The 21,398-nt window shown below is 46.1% G+C and overlaps 1 protein-coding gene across 4 annotated transcripts in view; it reads left to right on the forward strand.

Annotated features, from left to right (window-relative positions):
• Positions 1 to 21,398, forward strand: part of ASAP1 (ArfGAP with SH3 domain, ankyrin repeat and PH domain 1) — a 269,663-nt gene that overhangs the window by 195,244 nt on the left and 53,021 nt on the right. For all 4 annotated transcript variants that reach the window (XM_053661175.1, XM_053661177.1, XM_053661178.1 and 1 more), the window contains 7 exons: positions 1,162 to 1,236; positions 1,712 to 1,761; positions 6,036 to 6,165; positions 7,622 to 7,707; positions 13,194 to 13,269; positions 14,379 to 14,465; positions 20,023 to 20,123. In XM_053661175.1, the coding sequence (XP_053517150.1) occupies positions 1,162 to 1,236; positions 1,712 to 1,761; positions 6,036 to 6,165; positions 7,622 to 7,707; positions 13,194 to 13,269; positions 14,379 to 14,465; positions 20,023 to 20,123 (605 nt within the window). The remainder of the gene's footprint in view (positions 1 to 1,161; positions 1,237 to 1,711; positions 1,762 to 6,035; positions 6,166 to 7,621; positions 7,708 to 13,193; positions 13,270 to 14,378; positions 14,466 to 20,022; positions 20,124 to 21,398) is intronic.

Consider the following 21,398-nt stretch of genomic DNA (forward strand, 5'->3'; position numbering starts at 1 on the left):
TGCCTCCCTCGCCCCTATACAGAGGGTGTCAAAGAACGGGTACTTGGTAAATGATGGGTGGACGGATGGGCAGACAGACAAGTGATGCTCGTATATAAGTAAAATTATTTCCCTGTGAGCGAGCCCACCAACCTCCCCATCTCTGCAGGCGGCTGCAGTCTTATTTTCAGGCTCTACTAAGATCGATTTCATCACGATGCTGCAGGTCCTCAGATAACAGCCAAGTTTATTGGGACAGTGTTTTGCTATGATGCTGGCGAGATGCTGCAGGAACTTAATTCATGTTGATATCAACTAGCCTGTGGTGCGCTTGGTTTCATTGTCTCCTGTCCCCTACAGTCACGGAACCCACCCACCATGTTGACTGAGGACTTACTGTACTCGTGATCTCCTTGAAGACAAACTGTTCTGTACACTCTTCCAGTCCCGGTGTTGCTGGCTCTGGTGCATCCTTCCCTTGGTTTCCCAGCCGCCCTTCTTTCCACTGGGTAGCAGCTTCATCTCTCTCCTCTGTAGACTCCTTGTCCTACCATCTTAAAATCAAAGCGACCCAGGCCACTGGCTCAGAACCATGAAAAACCCAGCACCCCAGCAGTAGATGCCACTTCCTGAATACCTTTTTTTTTTTATCTTTTTGCTCATCAGGGTTTTTTTTTTAAGATTTTTATTTATTTTTAGAGAGGGGAAGGGAGGGAGAAAGAGAGAGAGAGAGAAACATCTGTGTGTGGTTGCCTCTCATGTGTCCCTCCCTGGGAACAGGCCTGCAACCCAAGCATGTACCCTGACTGGGAATCGAACCTGTGACCCTTTGCTTCACAGCCCACACTCTATCCACTGTGAATACCTGTCTTTTTCGTGAAATGTGGGCACTGAGGCTGCTGTTGTGAGCAGAACAGTCCCAAGCTTGCATTCTGGTCAGGGAGACTAAACATGTGTAGACAGAGCAGAAGATTGTAGATCTGATAAATGCCAGGAAAGAATATAAAAAGGAAGAGATGGGGTGGGGCCTCAGGGGCGAGCGGGGGAAGGGTTGCTCCCACGGGGGAGGCGGGGGAAGCCCTGACGCCTGGGGAGCGGGATGTGCTCAGCAGCATCAGCCAGGCTCGCGGCTCTAAGCGCACTTTCTCTTCTAACCGCCTGGCCCCTCTGCTTGTCTTCCAGCTCCAGGGTCTGAACCACAATGTGATCTTCACTTTGGATTCCTTGTTAAAGGGAGACCTGAAGGGAGTCAAAGGAGTAAGTGTGCAGAAATTTGATTTCCACTGCAACTTGAAAGGATTGATTTTTTTTTTTTTTAGTTTTGAGATCATAGTGGTGCTTGTATTTAAAAGGCACTCTGAACCCTTTTAGCATAAAAAATGTCATTGGAAGATGATCACTGGGAAAGATGTCCCACTTTCCATAATGTTACTGACTGAGGAACTCGGTCAGACACTTTGAGGACCATCAGGAGCCTGGGTGGGTGGGGCGGAGTCTGTCCCTGGGCCCAGTGGGGTCCCGCACCACCCATGTGACCAGGGCACTCGCCCTTCCCGCTCTCTCAGGCCTCTCATCTGTAATGATAATAGTGTGATGTGCATACAAGTATCTCATGTTAAGTTTCAAGCATCCTTTAAAGGAAAACATTTTTGCTAAGACATTGTTTGAAAATTATTGACTCGCCTTTAAACAACGGTACATTCAATTTCAATTTCACTTTCTGTTTTCTCAGGATCTCAAGAAGCCATTCGACAAAGCCTGGAAAGATTATGAGACAAAGTTGTAAGTTTTTGTGTGGTTTTGTTTTCTGTTTTTGTTTTTGTTTTCTTTTAATAATTATTGTGAGTTTCCTAAGAAAAAGAATGACTAAGAAAAGGACAGAGCCCTTCGCTTGCATCTTCTGGACAACGAGTTTGTTAGTGCGTGCGTGTGAGGGCTGAGAGGCCAGCCTGGCCCATCTCCACACCGTTCCGGCTCGTAGCGCATTTCTTCATCGTCATCGTTGTCCCAACAAGCTTGTAACACCAGGCTGTGGGCTGGGGTAGGAGGAGAAATGTACTTTAAAGCATTTAATAAAAATCTTGGCCGAAAACTCTATAATTATAAACATAAGAGAATAAAAAGGCATTTCCGTAGGTGGCAGTAACAGCAAAATGAAAACAAAATCAAAAGAAAAATTCAAGATTAAGCGTTCTTCCCCCAAACTACTTTCGTAAAGGCTTGCGTAGCAAGTGCGTTGTTGGAGTCCTGTCTCAGAAACACTTTTGTGCATCGGCAGTTATAAATGCAGCTGAGAACAAAAAGGCCCTTACAATGGTGAGCCGATGCGGACGAAGGCTGTGGGCCAGCTCGTCTCTGTTCTCTGTTGTGAATGCTCATGCTCGTGACCAAGTACTGCCCCGCCCAGAGGCGCCTGCATGCACTTGGACCAAACAGAACTAAGCAGTTATGCAGGGGTGGGGTCCACAAAACAGGGGGAAAACTTTTGCTTTAGACTCGCTGTGGACCCTATCTCCTCTGTGGGACGTAGGAGCAATAGGACAGGATACATGCTTTGTCACAGCTAAAGTGCTGCAGGTACTGGTGCTACTGCTGTATCCGCACACAGATCCGTGTGTCGTCTGAAGACCTTGAAGTGTCTGCTGGTCTGTGTTGTGACTGTCACACAACACTAAGTGTTCTCGGGTGATCCAGGTGCCATTCACAGCTCCTCTATCAAATGACACATGACTCGTCTGTTCTCTTGTCTGTACTGTCCCCTAGAATCTGAACTCTGTGAGGACAGTGCCCACGTGGTCCCTGTGTGTGGTGTTAATTGCCTCTCCCAGTGCCCATCGGAGTCATTGGCATGTGGTTGTAGCATAGGGAGTATTAGTGAAGGAGTAAGGGAGTCACCGGGGCCTGGAAATGTAGAACAGGAATAGGGAGTTGAGTGGGTCCGGATTGGAGGGCCTCTTCCGGAAGATTTGGGTTTTGCTTTTGTTTTTAATGAGCCTCTGTCACCAATTACTTTCCCAAGATAGGCCTCTTTCTCACTGACATAAACCGGTACAGGAGGGAAAGAATGAAACATATGTGTATTTAATGGAGTCGGATTGATTTGACTTTGAGTTACAGAAAAAAAATAAGTAAAAAAATCTTTTAAAAAAATTATATTAAAAAAACAGCTGTTGTCAGTTTCAGCAGTGTGTTATGATTGAATTTCTATTCTTTTTTAAAAAAGATTTATTTATTTACTTTTTAGAGAGAGGGGAAAGGAGGGAGAGAGGGAGAGAAACATCAATGCGTGGTTGCCTTTCACGTGCCCCTCAACTTGGGGCCTGGCCCTCAACTCAGGCACGTACCCTGACTGGGGATTGAACCGGTGACCCTTTGGTTCGCAAGCTGGCACTTAGTCCACTGAGCCACACCAGCCAGGGCTGAATTTTCATTCTTAAAGATCAATTTTTTGCTTTTTCTTAGTTCTCCATGAATCTTTTGTGAATTTTCGTCTGTTCCAACAGGTGTCCAGCACCTATTAATAATGTTTCTGTTTAGAAAATACATGATCTGTATTATCGTAATGATTCTGTATCGGTTATGAAATTCCCTGGCAGTTCCTCCCTTTCTCTCCTGGAAACATCCTGTCATAGCTTTTTAGGTCCGACAGGGGCTGTCATCTGGGCTGCCCCCCAGTGGAGGGGCGCCTGCTTCCCCCCCCCCCCCAAATCCCTGTTTTGCTGGCATACCCCTACAGGGAACAGCTCTAAGGGAGGTGAAATTTTCAGGCATGCCCAAAACTATCTTCATTCTGCTGATGTATAATAATAATTTTACAAGCAATTTCTTTCGCGGTGTCAAGAGCATCGCTTTGTGGCAGATCATGAAACAATCTGATGCGTCTCTGATTCCCATTTATTTTTCTACAATGGAGAAGGGGTGGCGATATTTCCAGTCAGGAAATGCTGAGGTCTTTTCATAAAAGGTGTTTTACAAAGTGTCTTCACGGTGTGCATACTGACCTTCTGCTTGCAATTTTTAGTTCTTCAGTTCTGAAAACTTTTTCTTGTAATTCCTCTCCTCTGCTTTTATCTTCTCATTCTTTTAAAACTCCTCTCATGGAATATTGGACTTTCTACATTGTTCTTGAAATTCTCTTCTGCCCTGTGTTATAGTTTAGGTTATTCCTTCAGCCTTTTCTTCTCACTGTTTCAGTTGAGGCTATAATATTTTAAATTTCTAAAAGTTCTTTTTCTCAATTAGTTGGGTTTTATGTGGTTGTTTGGTTGGGTTGGGTTGGGTTTTTTCTTTTTCTTTTTTTTTTTGCACCATTTAATAGTAGTTTCTTTTCTTATTTCATAGTTGGATTATTTTAGGTCTCTGAGGATTTGGTTACATTTTATGACATTTTTCTGCTCCCTGTTACCTCTGGTTCCTTTCACCGCCATCCCTGACATTTTTATTTTGATTTCTCACTTTCATTTTGGAGCCTTTTTTCAATTATCTTACGGTCCTTGGCTGCCTATTCACACTTCAGAGCAAGGCTCCCAGACGTGGACTGAAGCTCATGCCCATCAGCAGGGCTTGTCAAGAAGAGAGTGAGCTGCCTTTTTAGATTTTAAGCTTTAGGATGTCAAGACAGCTTCTCTTTCAGGGCTGTTCTAAATGTCACATCTACGGGCCTGTCATCTGTCGCAGCCCCCTGTCTAGTGATCGTATGTAACAACTTTCTTTCCGGAAGCTACACGGGCCAGGTGGGCAAGGAGCCTATCATTTGGGGCGCAGGCTTCCTCTTTTTCTGCCTGCTCTTTCAGTCATTTGTAGAATTCTCTCATCCTTTTTTGTCTCCAGTTCTTGTCGTTGGAACGTGACACTTTTTTAATGACTTTCCTGTCCTGTTAGCAGGGTTGCTAAACAAAGGAGAAATAAACACAGGTGATCAAGTCACCATGCTAACTGGGAAGTCTGTTATTACTCTTAAGTTTTGCCTGCCCCTCATGTTTTTTCTCCAGTGTTTGTAGCTTCTTGCTGCTTCTCCCACCCACGCCAGTGGGGAGAGAGCCAAGGTTTATTTTCTTTCTGGTAAAATCCTGTGCGTCACGCCGGTGTGACGGTCGAGGTGGCAGGGCGGAAGACTTGCTTCGGGACAGCGTTAGAGTGTCAGTGTGAAGCCCAGCCACAACTGTAACAGGTTCCCACTGACCGGGTCGGTGGGTTGGTTTTTCCACTGTCTGTGTATGGGCATGGAGTGTGGCTTTCGCTGGGGCTGACTTTCCAACACCATAATTTAAAGGAAGACTTGAAGGGTAAGTCAGTTTTTGTGGTCACAGCTGGAAATTACAGGCTGCTTCTGAAATTAGAAGCTGTTGGATTTTTGGAGAGAGGACTGTGGCCCTTGGCGTTACTACCAGAGTATCCCCCGCCATAGCTGAGCATTAGCCTCAAGTCCTGTAGGTTTTAGTGGGGGGCCTCTTCTTTCTTATCATTCTCGCCCCCCCCCCCCCCCACTGAGGAAGGTTTCATAGATTCCAAGTTGGAGATTTGGATTCCTCCCAGTCCTTCCTTTGTACAATCCAGTGCTGGGCTGATGGATGATTAAACTGTGTTACTGGGATATGGAAACAGCCCAAGTTCACAGGCATATTGGCAGTTGCCTTTGACTAATTTCCGTGCATGCCCACAAAGACCCGCTATGTACTTTGTCTTGAAATAATTCTAAGTCATCTGTTGAAAATCAAAATATGCCTCAGTTCTTTAACTCTCTGATTCTTTTCATCATAAAGTACTTACCCGAGAAAAAGTAAACTGTCAGAATTTCTTTGTGCCAACCAAAATGTAAGCATTTGTGTAAATCCATCCTGTGTGAGATCAAAGTTAAATGTGAGAAGCTTACTAGGTGGAAATCCAGTCAGGGTGTTTGTTCTCTTTGAACTTAGACTTCTGCTGCCGATGGCTGTTGCCAGCCCACCCGTGCCTGCACCTCACCTGTAGTAATTAAGAAACAGTCGAGTGGTTTTCGCCGAAGGACAGACCCGTGCGTGTGTGTATGTTAACGGTGATGCCTGCTTTAATTACAGTACAAAAATTGAGAAGGAGAAGAGAGAGCATGCGAAACAGCACGGCATGATCCGCACGGAGATCACGGGGGCCGAGATCGCCGAGGAGATGGAGAAGGAGCGGCGCCTCTTCCAGCTCCAGATGTGTGAAGTAAGAGCAGGCCTTTCAGCCGTTGGCCTAGAGTCTCCTTAACTCTGATCCCTCCTGCGAGTCGGCAGTTTTCATGCCTAAAAGCAGACTGTGTTTGATGATTAGAGGAGGGAACTCTTACTGAAGGATTCTAATCTCGTTTTTCTCCAAGCCTTTGGGATCATCCATGTCACTGTTGTCTCATATTTTGAGCCTGGGGCCTATGGGGCTCTTTAAGCCCCAACAGGATTCTTTGGTGAGAACTTCAGTGTTGCTTGTGAATGAGTGTGGGAAAAAAAAAATGGTGAGCGGTAACCCTGGTGAATATTAGGTTTTCCTGGGACAGGTTTAGAGCATGTTTTGTGTGTGTGTGTTTGTTCGTTTTAACTACATGTCCAGTTTGAATGAAAGCTTAAAGGAAGTGGTTGTTAAGAAAGTCTGTGGGTTCGTGAGAAAAATGCCGTGAACAGCATGCTGCCTTAGACTGTGAGCAGTGGCTCTCACACCGTGTTCCCATTGAACGCCAGCGCCCGTGACCTACAGACCAGCGCTCAGTGTCAGAAGGCTGACACTGTTTTAAGTTTTTCTTCCTTAATTTTTTTCTCCACTGCTCCCCCTACATAACCTTTTGCCTCTTTCTAGGGATGGTCTGCTTGGGAACACTGCCACACAATGAAACAAGAACAAACGGTTTCAATAAGCAAATAATAAAAACCTGGGCCAGTTGTCAGAATCAGAGCCCCTGCTGTTTAGTGCATAAAGTAATAGTGCGTGGTTTTTATTCTTTTATTTTCAGTAGCAGACATTCTTTCTAATTCACCTCTGTGGTCTAAAAGTTTTAATACATGCCCTGGCTGGTGTGGCTCAGTGGATTGAATGCCAGCCTGTAAACTGAAAGATCGCAGGTTCGATTCCCGGTCAGGGCACATACCTGGGTTGCCGGCCAGGTCCCCAGTTGGGGGTGTGCAAGAGGACAAACAGTTGCTGTTTCTCTCCCACATCAACGTTGCTCTCCCTGTCTCTCCCTAGCCTCCCCTCCCTCTGAAAATAAATAAGTAAAATCTTTAAAAAATAAAAGTTTTAACACCTTACAGCATATTCCTTAGAGAGAATGCTGTCTTACTTGTTTTCTACTAAGAATGAGCCATCTTTCAGGTCTTACCACGTGAACTCTAAGTTTGAGAGCCACTGCAGCAGAGGACAGAAATTAATTATCCCAGAATGCTTTGCTGTGTTTGATTGCCGGTCGTCTAACAAACTAATCTCGAGCATTTGTAAACGCTAACACGCTGACCATTAGTTCCGTGCACCTGTGCCTGTGCCCGAGCAGCACTCCCTAAATCACGCTCGCCCCGTCTGAAGACAGCTGAGGCACAGGGACCAGTGCAGATTCACGATCGGGGGTCTGCCACCCACAACCATGACTGAAGAGCCCTGTCTGTAATGGTCAGCACCCAATTCTGCTTTCTTTCCACAGTATCTCATTAAAGTGAATGAAATCAAGACCAAAAAGGGCGTGGATCTGCTGCAGAACCTTATCAAGTATTATCACGCACAGTGCAAGTAAGTGGACTGCTGTCGTCGTGATTGAGAACTCAAGGAGGACCCTTCTTCCAGCCTCCTTCCTTCTTCCTGGCCTTTATTTGGTCACTGTCGGTGATAGAATGGCCTTCCACAGCCAAGTGCTAGGAAGTAGCATTGTCTTCCGTAGTCATGGTTTTCTGTTCATCAGTGACTTGTGCAGGCAGCTCTCATATTTATGAGTGGAGTAACATAAAAGTCGTTCATTAGGACTAGACAGGATACATACTCTCCAAAGTGTTAAAATTTATGGTTCCTTTGATAAGCTCACTTAATCCTTTTACTGACGTTATATGCAGGAAGATCTTTGCATTCAAGTGAAACATTCAAGGAGATCAGCATTAACAGCATGGGAAACGCACAAGGCCTGAGTCAGACAGACAGTTGGGTTCAGATCCTGCCTCTGCAGTTAGGCCACCATGTGACCTTTACCAGGTGCTTCTCTAAACCTCAGTACCCTCCTCTGTCAAATGGGGTTAATGTTCATAGACCTACCTCGGGTTTGGGAGGATGTGCGAATTACACGAGATAAGAAGACACGTGGAATGCTCAGCCCAGTGCTTGCTACATGAGTGTGTTTGCTGCTGAGATGACTCAAAGTGGCTAAAAATCATTCATTCACGGGCTTCGTAATACAGGCTTCTCTTCTGGTAAAGCTTTTTAATCATCAAATTAGTATTTGTATAAAATGATTTAACTTTTTTTTTCTTTCAAAGTACCTTCCACCTTGTATAAATGTGTTTCAGATATAAAAAATAATATATTACAGAGGAAACAATTTCATGCTTATAAGATAAATTTGCCTCTGAAAGCCCCATTCTGAAGACCTGGACTAACCTTAGGCTTCCTAGTGTAGTGGGCGGGGGGTGTTGTTGAACCTTGAAATGTGTGTGGTGGTCCCTGATTTTAGTTCAGGGAGAAGGTTTTCATCTTCCCTCAATTTTAGTTTTCCTAGAAACATTGCTTTGAAACATTTCCAGAAATGAGTGAATTTCTTAGTCTTCTGAATTATGACACTTTGGCAGCAACTCTGATTTCAGTTGATTTTAGAAATCTCTTGATCGCAAATTCTCAATCCGCAGAGGAGGGTTTAAGCTACGTAAACAAGTTTCCCAAAATGTAAGATGGTTGGAGATAGATAGATACATGCCTTTGTTAACAAGTGTGGAGAAAAAAGAGCAACTCCAACCTATTTGGCTAACTCACCTTCTCTTTATTCTTGACTTTTCCCTTCCCAGAAATAATTTATTAATCTCTTAACAGAAGCCAGGGACTTTGCTAGGTTCTGGGGTAGAGATGAAACTGAGCCTCTGCCCTCGGGAGTGAATTACCTGGACAGGAAGTAAGTCAGGTTCATCGGTGATCATAATGGAGCTAGGAAGTGACTGATAACAAGGGGCATCAGGAGAAGGAGAGACGTGGGGCCACAGAGACTAAGGAAGGCTCCTTGAAGGAGGTGGTGGCACTTGGGGTTGGACTTGGACCCCAGGGTGAGAGGTACCAGTGGAAGGCAGCCCTGCCCAGAGAAAACCTGCTGCAGGCAGAGGTGCTCAAAGACATCCAGTAGCAGAACTGGGTTATAACGAGATTCGACCTTGGCCAGCCCCTGGTAGAACCTCAAGGACTTCATCACAGCAGGAAGCCAGTGTTGCTTTCATTTGAGGACCACTGTTACCCTCTCCTGCTTCCGTCAAGCCTTCACACGCTTCATAGACATACAGTGGGCCTCCGCTTAGTAAAGCATCCACTTAGATTAAAAAGAGAGAGGTTCATATTCTGAGTACTTATTCCTGTCCCCAAAATGATTTCCAGTACGAAGTTAGGTGGTGCTCGAGAGCACCTGTGCTCCGGTGGCCCCTCATGCAGTCATGGTACCTTGGGAATGCAGCAGCTAGAACGGGGAAAAAGAGGAGCAGAAGAGAAGAGCTTCTGATTTTCTGTTACCCATTATGGCTCACCCACACCAATTACTCTTCACTTTCAATAACATGCTGCTTTCAAAACAAACATATTACCCTAGTGATCACCCACTCCTTTACCACCTCGCAAGTATCATTATGATCTGCAGAGTAAAGAGCACTTACAAACATTATTTTCCTTCATTTTACGGATGATAATAGTTAACAGGTATCAAGAGCAATCAGGAAATTGTAGCTCAGAAAGGATGAGTAGTTTGCTCAAAGCCATATCATTCATTTTAAAGATGTGCAATAAAAATGTGTCAAAACAGACAAAGCCCAAGAAAACAAAGGAAAATAAATAAATAAATAGGACTTCAATCTGACGCTTCTGCAAGTGAAAGGAACGCTATGAAGAAAGTGAATGAACATTCCACAAAATGGAAGAAAATGTGGAAATCATTTATCTTACCAAATAGAGGTTTAGTGTCCAGAATGTATAAATGACTTTTACAATTCAACAACAAAAAGATAACCCAGTTTTAAAACGAGCCAAGACTTTGACTAGCCATTTCTTAAAAAATATATATATATACACAAATGGCCAAAAAGCTCATGAACCAAAATGCCAAACATTAGTCACTAGGTAAATGCCAATCGAAACCACAATTCAGTCACCACTTCGCACCCACCAGGATGGCTAGAATTAAAAGCAACAATGACAACATAACAAAATTAATATTGGTGAGAATGCGGACACTTCTGGCCAAGATGGTGGCGCAGGTAAACACAGTCCTCACTTACTCCCACAGCCACTCAGAATTACAGCTAAACTACAGGACAACCATCACCCAGAACCGCCTGCAATCTGACTGAGTGGAAGCCCTACAACTCGGGAATTAAAGAAGCCACATCAAGACAGGTAGTAAGGACAGAGATGGGGAACAGGCTGGTCCCACCCACATGCGTGTTAGATAAAAATCAGGAAAGCTATCTCGGCTACAGAAATGCCCCCTGAGGAGCAAGGGGGTCCCAGCTCCTTTGGGTTTTTTCTCAGTCTTTTGGAGGTAGGAATTGGTTCCTCTTTCTGCTTGCTTTAACCACCAAAAAATAACTATTTTTATCAGTGCCCCCACAAACTAAAACAGTGACCTTTTTCTCCTTAAAATATATGTTTTATAACATTTCTTATGTGCTGTTTAAATAGCAGCTTGCTTATTCTTTATGTCCAATAGAATTTTCTGCAAGCATGGAAATGTTGATATTTTTTGCTGTGTAACATGGTACCCACAAGCCACATGACAATTGAACTGAATGTTAAATTTATTTAAATTAATTGCATATGACCGGTGGCAAACATTATATTGGAAAACAGATCTAGAGCATTTTCACTTAAACTCCCTTTTTTAAAAAAACATGATTAAATTCCCTTCATGTTGAAAGTGAAAATGAAACACCCTTACAAAAATATCTTCAAAGAATCTCTATCCCTCTGGGAAGGAAATAAGTCCTCATATAATAAACTTACGCAGTTTTCGGTGAAGAAAACCACCATTTACCAAGCACATCCTAACTACGCAGCACTTTGCTGAGTGGTTTCATATGTGTTAGCTGTACGGTTCGCCCCCTTGGATACAGATGTGAAATGGCGTGCCCAGGTCCTGGCCTCCAGCCTCTGACCACGCAGCCCTTCCTTTCCCTGGTGTGAGAGGTCCTGACAGTGTCCATCTAACGCCGAAGTGTCCTGCCTTCAGAGCCCCTCCCCAGAAATGACTGAAGTGCAGTATCAGAAAACAGTTGGTTTTGCTGTGATTAACTGGCAGCCATATTTCCCCGATGTAGGAGATGCTGGTTCTAAGGAGGACGTGCTCTGCCCCGGGGATGGGTGACCGTGTGAGACACCTGTGACAGGCTTATGGATGGCCTGCTCCGTGCAGAACCTTGCCGGCTGCTGTAGGGCTGGTACCTGGGCCTGGGCACGGGTTTAAAGATGCCAAGCCCTTGACCGGCAAGACTAGGGAAAGCTGCTTGGGGAGGTTGCCAGTGAGCTGAGCAGCAAGGTGACTAGAGAGTTCGGCAGGGAGGGGCAGCGGGGAAGGCCAGGGCAGCAGCTGGAACTAAGGCAGCGTGGCCGGAGCCCAGAGTTCTAAGGGAAATGGTGGGGGATAAAACCAGAAAGCTGTTCCGGGCCAGAACATACAATAAATGTCACTCAGTCCCGCACCGGGTGTGACTTTCATCCCCGTAGGCGACGACGAAAGCCTGGATGTCAGAGACGAGGGTCTAAGCGCGGCTTCCCAGTTAAATAGTTAACCAAAAAGCCCTCTCTTCTCTCGTCCCTGTCGCCGAACAGCTTTCTTAAGAGAGTGTTTCTCTTCCTCATAAGCATTCTCTGCCGAAGACGTGAATCTTAAAGAATTTGCAAACTTGGGGATTTCAGTAATTACTCTGACGGCCACTTCGGATGTTGTTGTAGAGTTACCACTGACTGTACAAATTAAGCTAAACATAGGTATATGGGTCCCAATTGGTTCCCTAAAAATTCTCGGCATGCTTCACTCTAACCAGTAACTGAGTGAGCATCGCTCTGTGCCGGGCCCAATGGGATACGCAGGTGAGAGTCCTCGTCCTCATCCATCCTGTCCTTTCGTGGGGCGGCAGCAGCGCAGATAAAGTGTGTGAGAGGTCACCTGTGGGGGAGGCTGCTTTCCACACAGTAGAGAAAGTTCCAGACACTGAAACACAGGGGCTACTGAGTGGACGCGTGCAGGCAGGAAATGTCCACTTGGGTGTCGGTAAGCGCAGGACTGTCGGAATCAGAACCCAGACTCGGATCCCATTTCTGCCGCTCACAGTGGTGTGAGTGACCCGGGCAAGCTATGTGCTCACTCCGTGCCTCAGTTTCCCCTTTAACGTGGCGATGTGATTGAAGCGCTCATTAACGCAACAGGGTCATTATGAGGAGAACCTGTGCTAACTCGTGTGAAGTGCGGAGCGTGTTGGGCACGCCATGGATGTTCAACCAGTGTCAGTGCGTGTTACCGATCAGGGGTCCTAAGGTGACCTTCTCACACTCGTGGTTGGACACAGCTTTTCCAGGTCCATCGGCGTCCTGTGTTTCCCGTGTGTGCTGGGGCACAGGGACCCTTGGGGGACTGACGAACGCTGACTTTTCTCCGGCCTCTCTTTTCGGGTCCATCCTCTCCCTCCTTTGAGTGTCCAGTTGGACTCCATGGTACCCCACTGGTTAAGGTGCCTTTCTCTCTTTTTTAATTCAAATGAGGCACAATGGGGAGGAGCTGTTCTGGGTGCAGATGGGCCTGCTCACAACGCAGCCGCGGTGTTGGGGCAGCGACTGTGATTTGCATCCTCCGTGCGGTGTCCACTAGCCCGTCAGTGGTGGCCACATGCACTGTTGGTGTGTCTGTGAAATACCGACGTTCGTTTTAGATGTATTCTGTGTAGACACGTGGTAGAGAGCACGTATGTAAGTGTTGTGGGGTTTCCAGGTAATTATGGTTCATTTCTTTTTTTATACCACTGGTAAATCTCCGATGTTTTCCATTGTAGTTTCTTTCAAGATGGCTTGAAAACGGCTGATAAACTGAAACAGTACATTGAAAAACTGGCTGCTGATTTATATAATGTAAGTTCTTTGTTAAAAGACATGCATGTTAACTCGCTTTTTGTAGCAAAGTACCAGTAAATGTGAAATTTGTGTTAGGAGAGTATTCAAGAAAAGAAGACCAGTTCGGTGATGTGTCAGAATCAACCTAGAGAGAGAGAAGCCTTCCGTTTCTCTCTGAGACGTCGTCAGCGACGGGATGTTCCAGAGGGTGTTCTGGGAGCCAGCAGGGAGGGGGAGGAGAGTGTCACGGCTGGTTCTAGATGACTGCAGGCTTCAGTGGCATCGTGCGCGTTGGATGGCGACAGGATAAAAATCAGGGGACTGTCGCCAAGTAGGCGGGTTTATGATTTTTTTTGGCTTGCTTGTTTTATAGTTCCTCTCTTTTTTCCTAATACCTTGGTTTTGCTTTTATATTACAAAATCAAAAGGAAAACTTATGAGGAAAAAAACCTAAATGCAGATATATATAAATGTCAACCTCAATTCCCATAAACCACTTGGCAATGAATAATATTAAAAGTGTGTTTTATGAGTGCAACTGTGTATGCTCAAGTGCGGTTTTAGAGTTACAATTAATACCCTGTATCTTTATATAACTTTAAAAGTATGTAGCTGTGTATTTTTTCTTATTTTCTTTCAATAGTTAACATGCTTCTGGTTGTGATTAAGTTCCAAGTGTTTAAAAAAAGCAACAGTCCTTTGCCCTCATGGAGGTACTCAGCGAACCGTCCCACACCCGGGGGCCCTTCGGCTTTGGTCCTTAGAGCCCTCTGCCGGTGCCTTACCCCGTCATGGTGTTCTCACCGCCGCCTTCTGAAAAAGCAGAACCAAGTGACTCAGTGTTATTTCTTAACTTGGTTTAGAGTGGAACTTTCGAGGTAATTATCTAGCCTTGGTGTGTTATTTAATCAGACAGTATATCGCATTATTCGCTCATTTCGAAACTCAGTGGTACCTTCCTAAGGTAAGGAAAGTGTGCTTCTCATATCAAAAATGAGACCATGTGAAGGATTTGCGTCAAGAAATGTACCACGTCATTGATTGTTTGATGAGTGCTGTATTTGGGTGAATTAAAGTCTGTCGGTGTATAATAGATGGTGACAGCAGTCATTTTTTTCTTTCGTTAGATAAAACAGACCCAGGATGAAGAGAAGAAACAGCTCACTGCACTCCGAGACTTAATCAAATCCTCTCTTCAACTTGATCAGAAAGAAGTAGGTGCTCTGTATTTTCAGCAGGGCTGACCGCACACGCTGGCCCATGGCCATGGCTTTGGTGTTGCCCCCTCTGCCCGATGGGGACGTTGACAGCTTCCCACCAGGGTGGTTGTGGGGAAAGATACAAGTGTGCACCTACCCCATTGCCCAGGGCGGAACCTGTGTGTTTGTTCTCTTCCCATCTTCTAGAAAAGGTGCCCCGAGCCCCATCTACAGTTCCACAGCGAGACTTTTTATCCTGGCTTTGCTGACGAGTGTTTCAGGAGTGTGCGCTCTCCGACCACAGAAGGAGAGGCGGTGACGGGCACACTTCTGTCCTCTTCAGCTCGTCTCTCTTTCCAGGCAGCCAAAGCCAAGGGCCTGTCTCGTTTTGCCAGAGAAATAGGGAACTGGTCTGAGGCAGAATCCTACAGAAGTTTTGCCCATTCCTCCCCCACCACACCCCGTTAGGAAAAGGAAGGTGAAAGAGTCCATGGACATTGAGATGGAATCTAGGCAGCGTGGTAGGTGTTAGGTGACCACACACAGACCCTTAATTATAAATCTCATTTGTTCAGTTGTTGTTCAGACATGTAATTAGTGCCTGCTATGCTCCAGCAACTGTGCTAGGCAGAAAGCATTAGTCCTTTCGTGAAGGGGGTCATCACCTGGTAGAAAGTAGGGAGTCGGGCGTATGAATGAGCAACTACCGAAAGTGGTGTGGATGCCGTAACAGAGCTATTGGGAGAGAAGAAGCCAAAAAGACTCGGGTACAAAACTGCCTGTCATCTTCAGTCGGTGACACTTTGGGGTAAGGTGCATGGAAGCGTGAGATGCGATGTCTGGCGTGAAAACTCAGGCCTGACAAGGGAGCACCTTGAATGCTCCCCAAACGGTACGGAATTCGCGCTAAGGGTAAATTAAATAGCACCAATTGTTACATAGGAGAAGGTGAAAATGGGTCTATTTATACTATGAGAGTATTATGCATTGAGTTTAAGTATAATCTAAACGCAATATTTACATTTTTAATTCCTCATAATACTAACTCACAATGGCAGACTGTGTATAAAGTTCTAAAATTTTTGAAAGGGGTCCACAAGTGTAAATGAAGCCAGGCACACCGAACAACAAAGCAACCCCCTCCAACAGGGGAGGCCCAGCAGTCCCGAGTCCCGTGCGGCGGCCCTGAAGGCGCTCTACCGAGTGGCTGCAGCCTCCTCCTCCGCTGCTCCCGGTTGTCACACTCGTGTTGGGTTTGTGAAGCGGGAGAAGCCCAGCCCTTTAATGCAGGGCCTCTGCTAACCTGTGGCCGGGGGCGGCCGGGTTGATGGGTGCACCCATGTCATGCAGAGCCCCAGCCAGCATCTGCACCCGCCTCGGAAGTCTCCTTGAGGGTGTTTGTTGTTGGTGTGTAAGTCCTAGAAGTGGTCTCCTTGAATGATTGCTCCGCACCAGAGCCATAGACAGATCCAGATTGTGGGGAGGAGAGGTCGATCTGTGTGGGGAGAAATTTGTAAGGTTTCACACTGACTGGTATATATTTAACCACTTCCTACCTTTGTTTTGTCACGTAGGATTACTTCCTTCCTATGTATGGAAGTTTTCTTGGGAAAAAAAAAAGGAAACTATTATAGTTCCTTTGTTTTGCATGGAGACCAGTCTGTTCTGCTCATGCTGGTAGCTAAAAGACAAAGTTGTGTACAAGCGAAAGGAGTGTGTACGTGTGGAAGTGCACATGGCTTGATTGATTTTAACTTCATGCCAGATTAATAAATGGTGCGTTTTTGTTAGCACCGTGTCTAGAGTATTTTGCAAGTAAAATTGATCTTTCACGGCCTTGTCCATTCTCGTGCTGTCTATCATGTCTCATTGCAATACACACGAGAGGGTAGTGATTTTTAATGAGGGTAGTTAAATATGAAAGGAGGCTGTGGCCAGAGATTTCTCACCATCACTCTAGAATTGCAGGAGGGTGTGAAGTCCTCTAAGCATGACCCGGGAAAGCAAGGCGCCCAGGAAATCATTGAACAGCCTCACTCACCCCCACCATCCAGGTTCCAACTTGGCTCTTGCATGGAGCATGCAAGGAAGCTTCGGGAATGCGAGCTATAAATCGGACCTCCAGATTTTGGGTAGACTCACTTTTTTTTATCACCAGTACAAAACTCTTTATTGCTTTGTGGCAGATATTCTGTGGAACTGATTATCTTAAGCTTTTATAATAGCCTAACCTCCCTGAAATTCTCTGCTATGTAACTTTTCTGGATTGAAAATGTTTTATTTTAAAAGTGATGTCCATAGATCATTGCGAAGGTCCCAGCTCTGTGTGTGAGTCTCTCCCAACAGCCCATTGTCCTGCACCTGCAGTTCATTTGATAGATGCTGGGTGGTGCCACCGCTCTTCTCTGTGCCTGGCACATCTCCGGGCACACACAAGCTACTCCATAAATATTTAGCGAGAGGTAACAGAGGGACTCCTGTGCCCGCTTCGTTCATACCTTCCATTAGAGGCTGGAAGCATCTCTAATTGAGGTTTAGCTTTAGATTGGGTGCCAGAAACATTTATAACCCCGTTAAATCAGTGAGTGTGTAATTGCTTACAGTTTTAAAAGGTCTGAGACTTTTCTCCTTAATAATGCATTATAAGGTTTTCTAATAAGAAAGCCAGGTAATTTGTGCTGCTAATAGAGAATGGGAAATTGAACTAAAAAATAATGCCATAGTTTTATTCTGCAGCTTATGATTGTTGGCTCCCATCACGGAATTTCCCCAAGGTTGTAAGTTCATTGTTGAAGTTTAGTTTTGTATTACTTCGCCTGAATGATATTTTCATTTGCATTTCTCTTTCCTGAATACATGTTGATTTTTATTATGCTGGCAAAGGATTCTGAACCTATTTCATTTCTTCACTTTTATTTTGTTTTTAATTATTTTAGCGTTAACAGTTCTCCAAAATTTACATTCTCGGAAAAGAAAACCCTGTTTTCATTTATCTGGAGTGCCATGCTACACAAGCTGAATGACCATTTTTTTCTTAAACTGCAGAAATAACAATTTATGTGATTTTATTACACCATAAAATTTATCAGTAGTTAATTTAGGATTGTTGATGCTAGACTTCTGAAATATATTGCTTCCTCCTTCTTTGATTTAATGGAATAGCCTTTTGAGGTCACAGTCTAGAGTTCAGCCATTTTCTTTACCTTTCAAAGCATCTGTGATATAAAGCAAAGCCCATTCAATCTCTTTGTTATTTAGAATGTAGAGATTATTGAGGCTTCTAATAAATATATGTAAGGAATGTCTTACTAGTACATTTACAGAATATAAGAGTTTTGCTAAGTTATCAACATCTAAATTCTTGTTAAATGTATGAGGACTTTTATTCTCGAAACATAGTTTATTTTAAAGGTTAACAAATGGATTAAGGTCAGAGAGGCATACTTTTAAAGTATTCCAACAGACCAGGAATCACGTGGGCCATCGAAGAGAAGTTTAGTTCAATGGAAAAGGTTCCAACAAAGACAGACCTGCTTTTAATGAGGATTGCTATCCCAGGAGAGTTTAGATTTTGTCCTTCATGGCGTGGAGGCAGAGCCGTGACGAAGACCCCCGGGTCCAAATGGGTAGCTGAGCGACACCGACGCCGTTCGTTGGGTTCAGGCCAACAACATCATGGGTTTCGGTGTCTGGCCTCATGTTTCGGCCCAGGCCTTGGCTCTCCCCACCCCCATCCGGCTCCCTCCTGACTGTTCTTTGTCAGTGTTACGGACACATCGCTGCCTCCTTCGGAAGAGCCACCTGTGTCTTCACCGTTGTTACCAGGGCTGTCCCTGGAGGCACTGGTAGAGGGAGGAAGGCTGCCCTCTGCCTGTCCCTTAGGCCTCCCTCCAGAAAGCAAGGGAGCACCTGTCAGGGAGGGAGCGCCAGGCGGTTACCTTGGCACTCAAGGCCCTGGGCCTGCTGTGTTTCAGCTAGAGGCAGTCTGGCTGGTTAAAGACAGAAATGGCTGAGGTTAAGACACTGTAGTCTGTGGCCTGTGTAGTATAGACTCAGCTGCCTGGAAAGGTGCATCGGCTCTCTCCGCCTGCTCAATAAGAGGGGACAGTGAGTGGTGACCGAGTGTCCACCTCAGAGACGGTAGCGTCCCAGTCTGTATCCCCAGTACCTCCCCGGTGCCTGGATGGGAGGCACTCAGGGTCATGCTCTGGAGCACAGAACCCAGCATGTGTAGAACGGCCGTGAAGGGCCATGGTCCTACCCGAAGGCCACAAAGCGGCCATGCTGCCCGGGAGCAGGCTGCACACCCGCCGCAGCAGCAGCCAGCGGCTGCGGGGCACCCTGCCTCTTCACGTCCACACTGCAGGTGTTGCTACGAACTGGAGATTTGTATTCCCTTTGCTCAGAAAAACAAAACAAAAAGAAACTGCCCGAAATGTGTGGCTTCTTTTAGATTTTCTAAGGCTTGTCAGCCATGTTACTGGGGGAGACATGCGCCCCGGTCCTCCCTTCAGCCTTTTCTCCCTTCTCGCTTGAATGACCTGAAATAAAACTTCAGTAACACAGACATTTCATTGTGCCAAAGTTTATCATGGTTCTAAATATCTGTGTGTGTGTTTTAATATTATCTTTACAACGATGTTTTCTCTGTGTTAGTAAAAAGTGCTTAAGTTATGAGCAATAAGACTGTCAATGAAATTAACTGTATTTTCAAATGTTCTGCCTTTTCTCTCTGTTGCTTTCGCCCTTCCTGATCGAAGTCTAGGAGAGTAAGTCATCACTTTGTCTGAGAATGTGTTGTCCGATGTCCGTGTCTGAAGCCCCTGTCTCCTCGAACAGCTCCCTGTGATTAGATTGCTCCCTCCACCCCGCCAGCCGTGGCTGTCGGTCGAGTGGCCTTTGCGCACAGTGGGAGGTGTCGTGGAGTGCCGGCGCTGAGTCAGGCTTCTTGGCATCTGTGTGGCTCTGTTGGTCCTCGTCACCCTTTTCATTACATAATACACTTGTCCCTGGAATAGACTCACCATTTTGAATAGAAAGCATGGTTACAGGTATACTGTGCAGAGCACGAGTTAGCTACAAAACAAGAGTCTTATAGCAGTTCTTAACACCTTACTCAGAAGGTGCACTTTTATTGCGGGTGCTTCAGCGGAATATGTGAGGGGGCAAAGGGTGTGCCGAAGGGGAGAGCCCTCGTTTTCAGGTTGCATGAGCTTTGGTTTTGCCGTCTGCTTCCATTTTTGCAGCCCTTCCCGTGCTTGCCCGTGTGGACTGGTTTGGGAAGAGAATAGTCTCCCCTGCGGGGTTCCAAGTGGAGCTGGTCTCTGAACTAGAAGCAGGAGGCCTGGACCCCAGGCCCCAGAGCCCAGGTCTGCCTTGAACTTGCTTGTGACTCTGGCAGTCATTTACCTACTCGAGTTCCTCCTCTAAAATGAAGGCAAGGACCTGACTGCTCTTAAAGTTCCGTAATTCTTAGCCCCGCACCGACGGGCCCCTACTCAGTGGCAGAACAGAGTCAGGCACTTGAGACGTGTCCCCAGCACATGTGTGATCTGCGCTTCATCTTTCCCAGGACTCTCAGAGCCGGCAGGCGGGCTACAGCATGCACCAGCTCCAGGGCAATAAGGAGTACGGCAGTGAGAAGAAGGGGTACCTGCTGAAGAAGAGTGACGGGTGCGTACGGGCCAGCCTCGTGTCCCCGTGTGCCTTAGCGCCTTTCCTGAGCGTTAGCCACCCATGAGCTTTTCCCACCTCTCACACAGGAAAGCACACGTAAAGTTTTCTAATGCACGCTCTTCATACCTTCAGCACACTGGTTTTCCTGGGGTACGTCTGAGATTTAACCTGCTGTCTTTAGAAGAAGCGGTCATCGTTTTCTAGTCCCTGCGTGACACCTATGAGTTGTGACCTGCAGTGTTAGGAGGCAGGAACCGAGAAGACCATGAAGCATGCAGGTGGCTTGCTGACCTTTTGCTCACCTGCCTCTGCTTTTATTCACTGTGGTTTTCTCTGCCCGGGGAGCCCACCCGGCCCCCCAGACCCCAGCCTTGGCGTTCAGCTGTGGCTCCTCTCTTCCCTCTTACATCACAGCAGTTCAACAACAGCCCCTTCTGTTTCTAACAAGAGATAATACGTTTCTTGCCATCTGCTGTCCCGCTCCAGGCTAAGCTACCTCCATCTGTCCTGGACTACCTTCGTGGCCTCCTTCCTTACTGGTCTCTCTGGGTCTGTCACTCACTTGGCCCCTTCTCCAGTTTTCATTGCTACTCAGCACTTGGAGTAGCCTTCTAACAAACGTAAAGTGTGGCAGGTCGCCCCCCCCCCCCGGGAGTGCTCAGCTGCTCCGCATCTCGTGGAGCCGCTGTCACCCCCGCCTCTCCCCCCAGTCTCATCTCGTGTCCTCGACTCCTCTGGTCCTGCCACGTGGGCCCTCTCCCCGCTGCTTGGACAAATGATCCCACTTCACCATAAGTGAATCAGTGGAATTCACTTATTCAATTAGTTATTCACTTGAATAATTGGCATTCTTTTAAAAAAGCTTCTTGTTTTCTGATTGCTTGTGGTTATGTGCTCCTTGACTATCTAAGCAGCATCCACTTTTTTGTTGGTTTTCATTTGTTAAGATTGCTATTATCTCTCCTACAAATTTCTGGGGTCACTGTCAGCTTTGCTCATCATTCTACTTTGCATTTAACAAGTATCTCCTGGGAGTCCTGCCTACACCAGGCACTGTCGCAGGCACTGGGCATGACGGGAGCAACAGAAAGTCCTCGTCCTGTCTGAGCTTCTGTTCTCTTTAGAGGAGTGAAGAAGGACACGGGAGGGAGATGGCCACAGGCACTGTCCAGAAAGATAAAGCAGGCCAAGGGACACAGGGCCAGGAGTGCGGGCGGGGCTGGTCCTTGCCGTCACAGAGTGGTCAGGGAAGACTCTGGTGAGGTGATGTTG

This window comes from Artibeus jamaicensis, unplaced genomic scaffold, assembly GCF_021234435.1.
Source record: "Artibeus jamaicensis isolate MK-2021 breed Jamaican fruit bat unplaced genomic scaffold, CSHL_Jam_final scaffold_916, whole genome shotgun sequence".
Classification (NCBI taxonomy): Eukaryota; Metazoa; Chordata; class Mammalia; order Chiroptera; family Phyllostomidae; genus Artibeus; species Artibeus jamaicensis.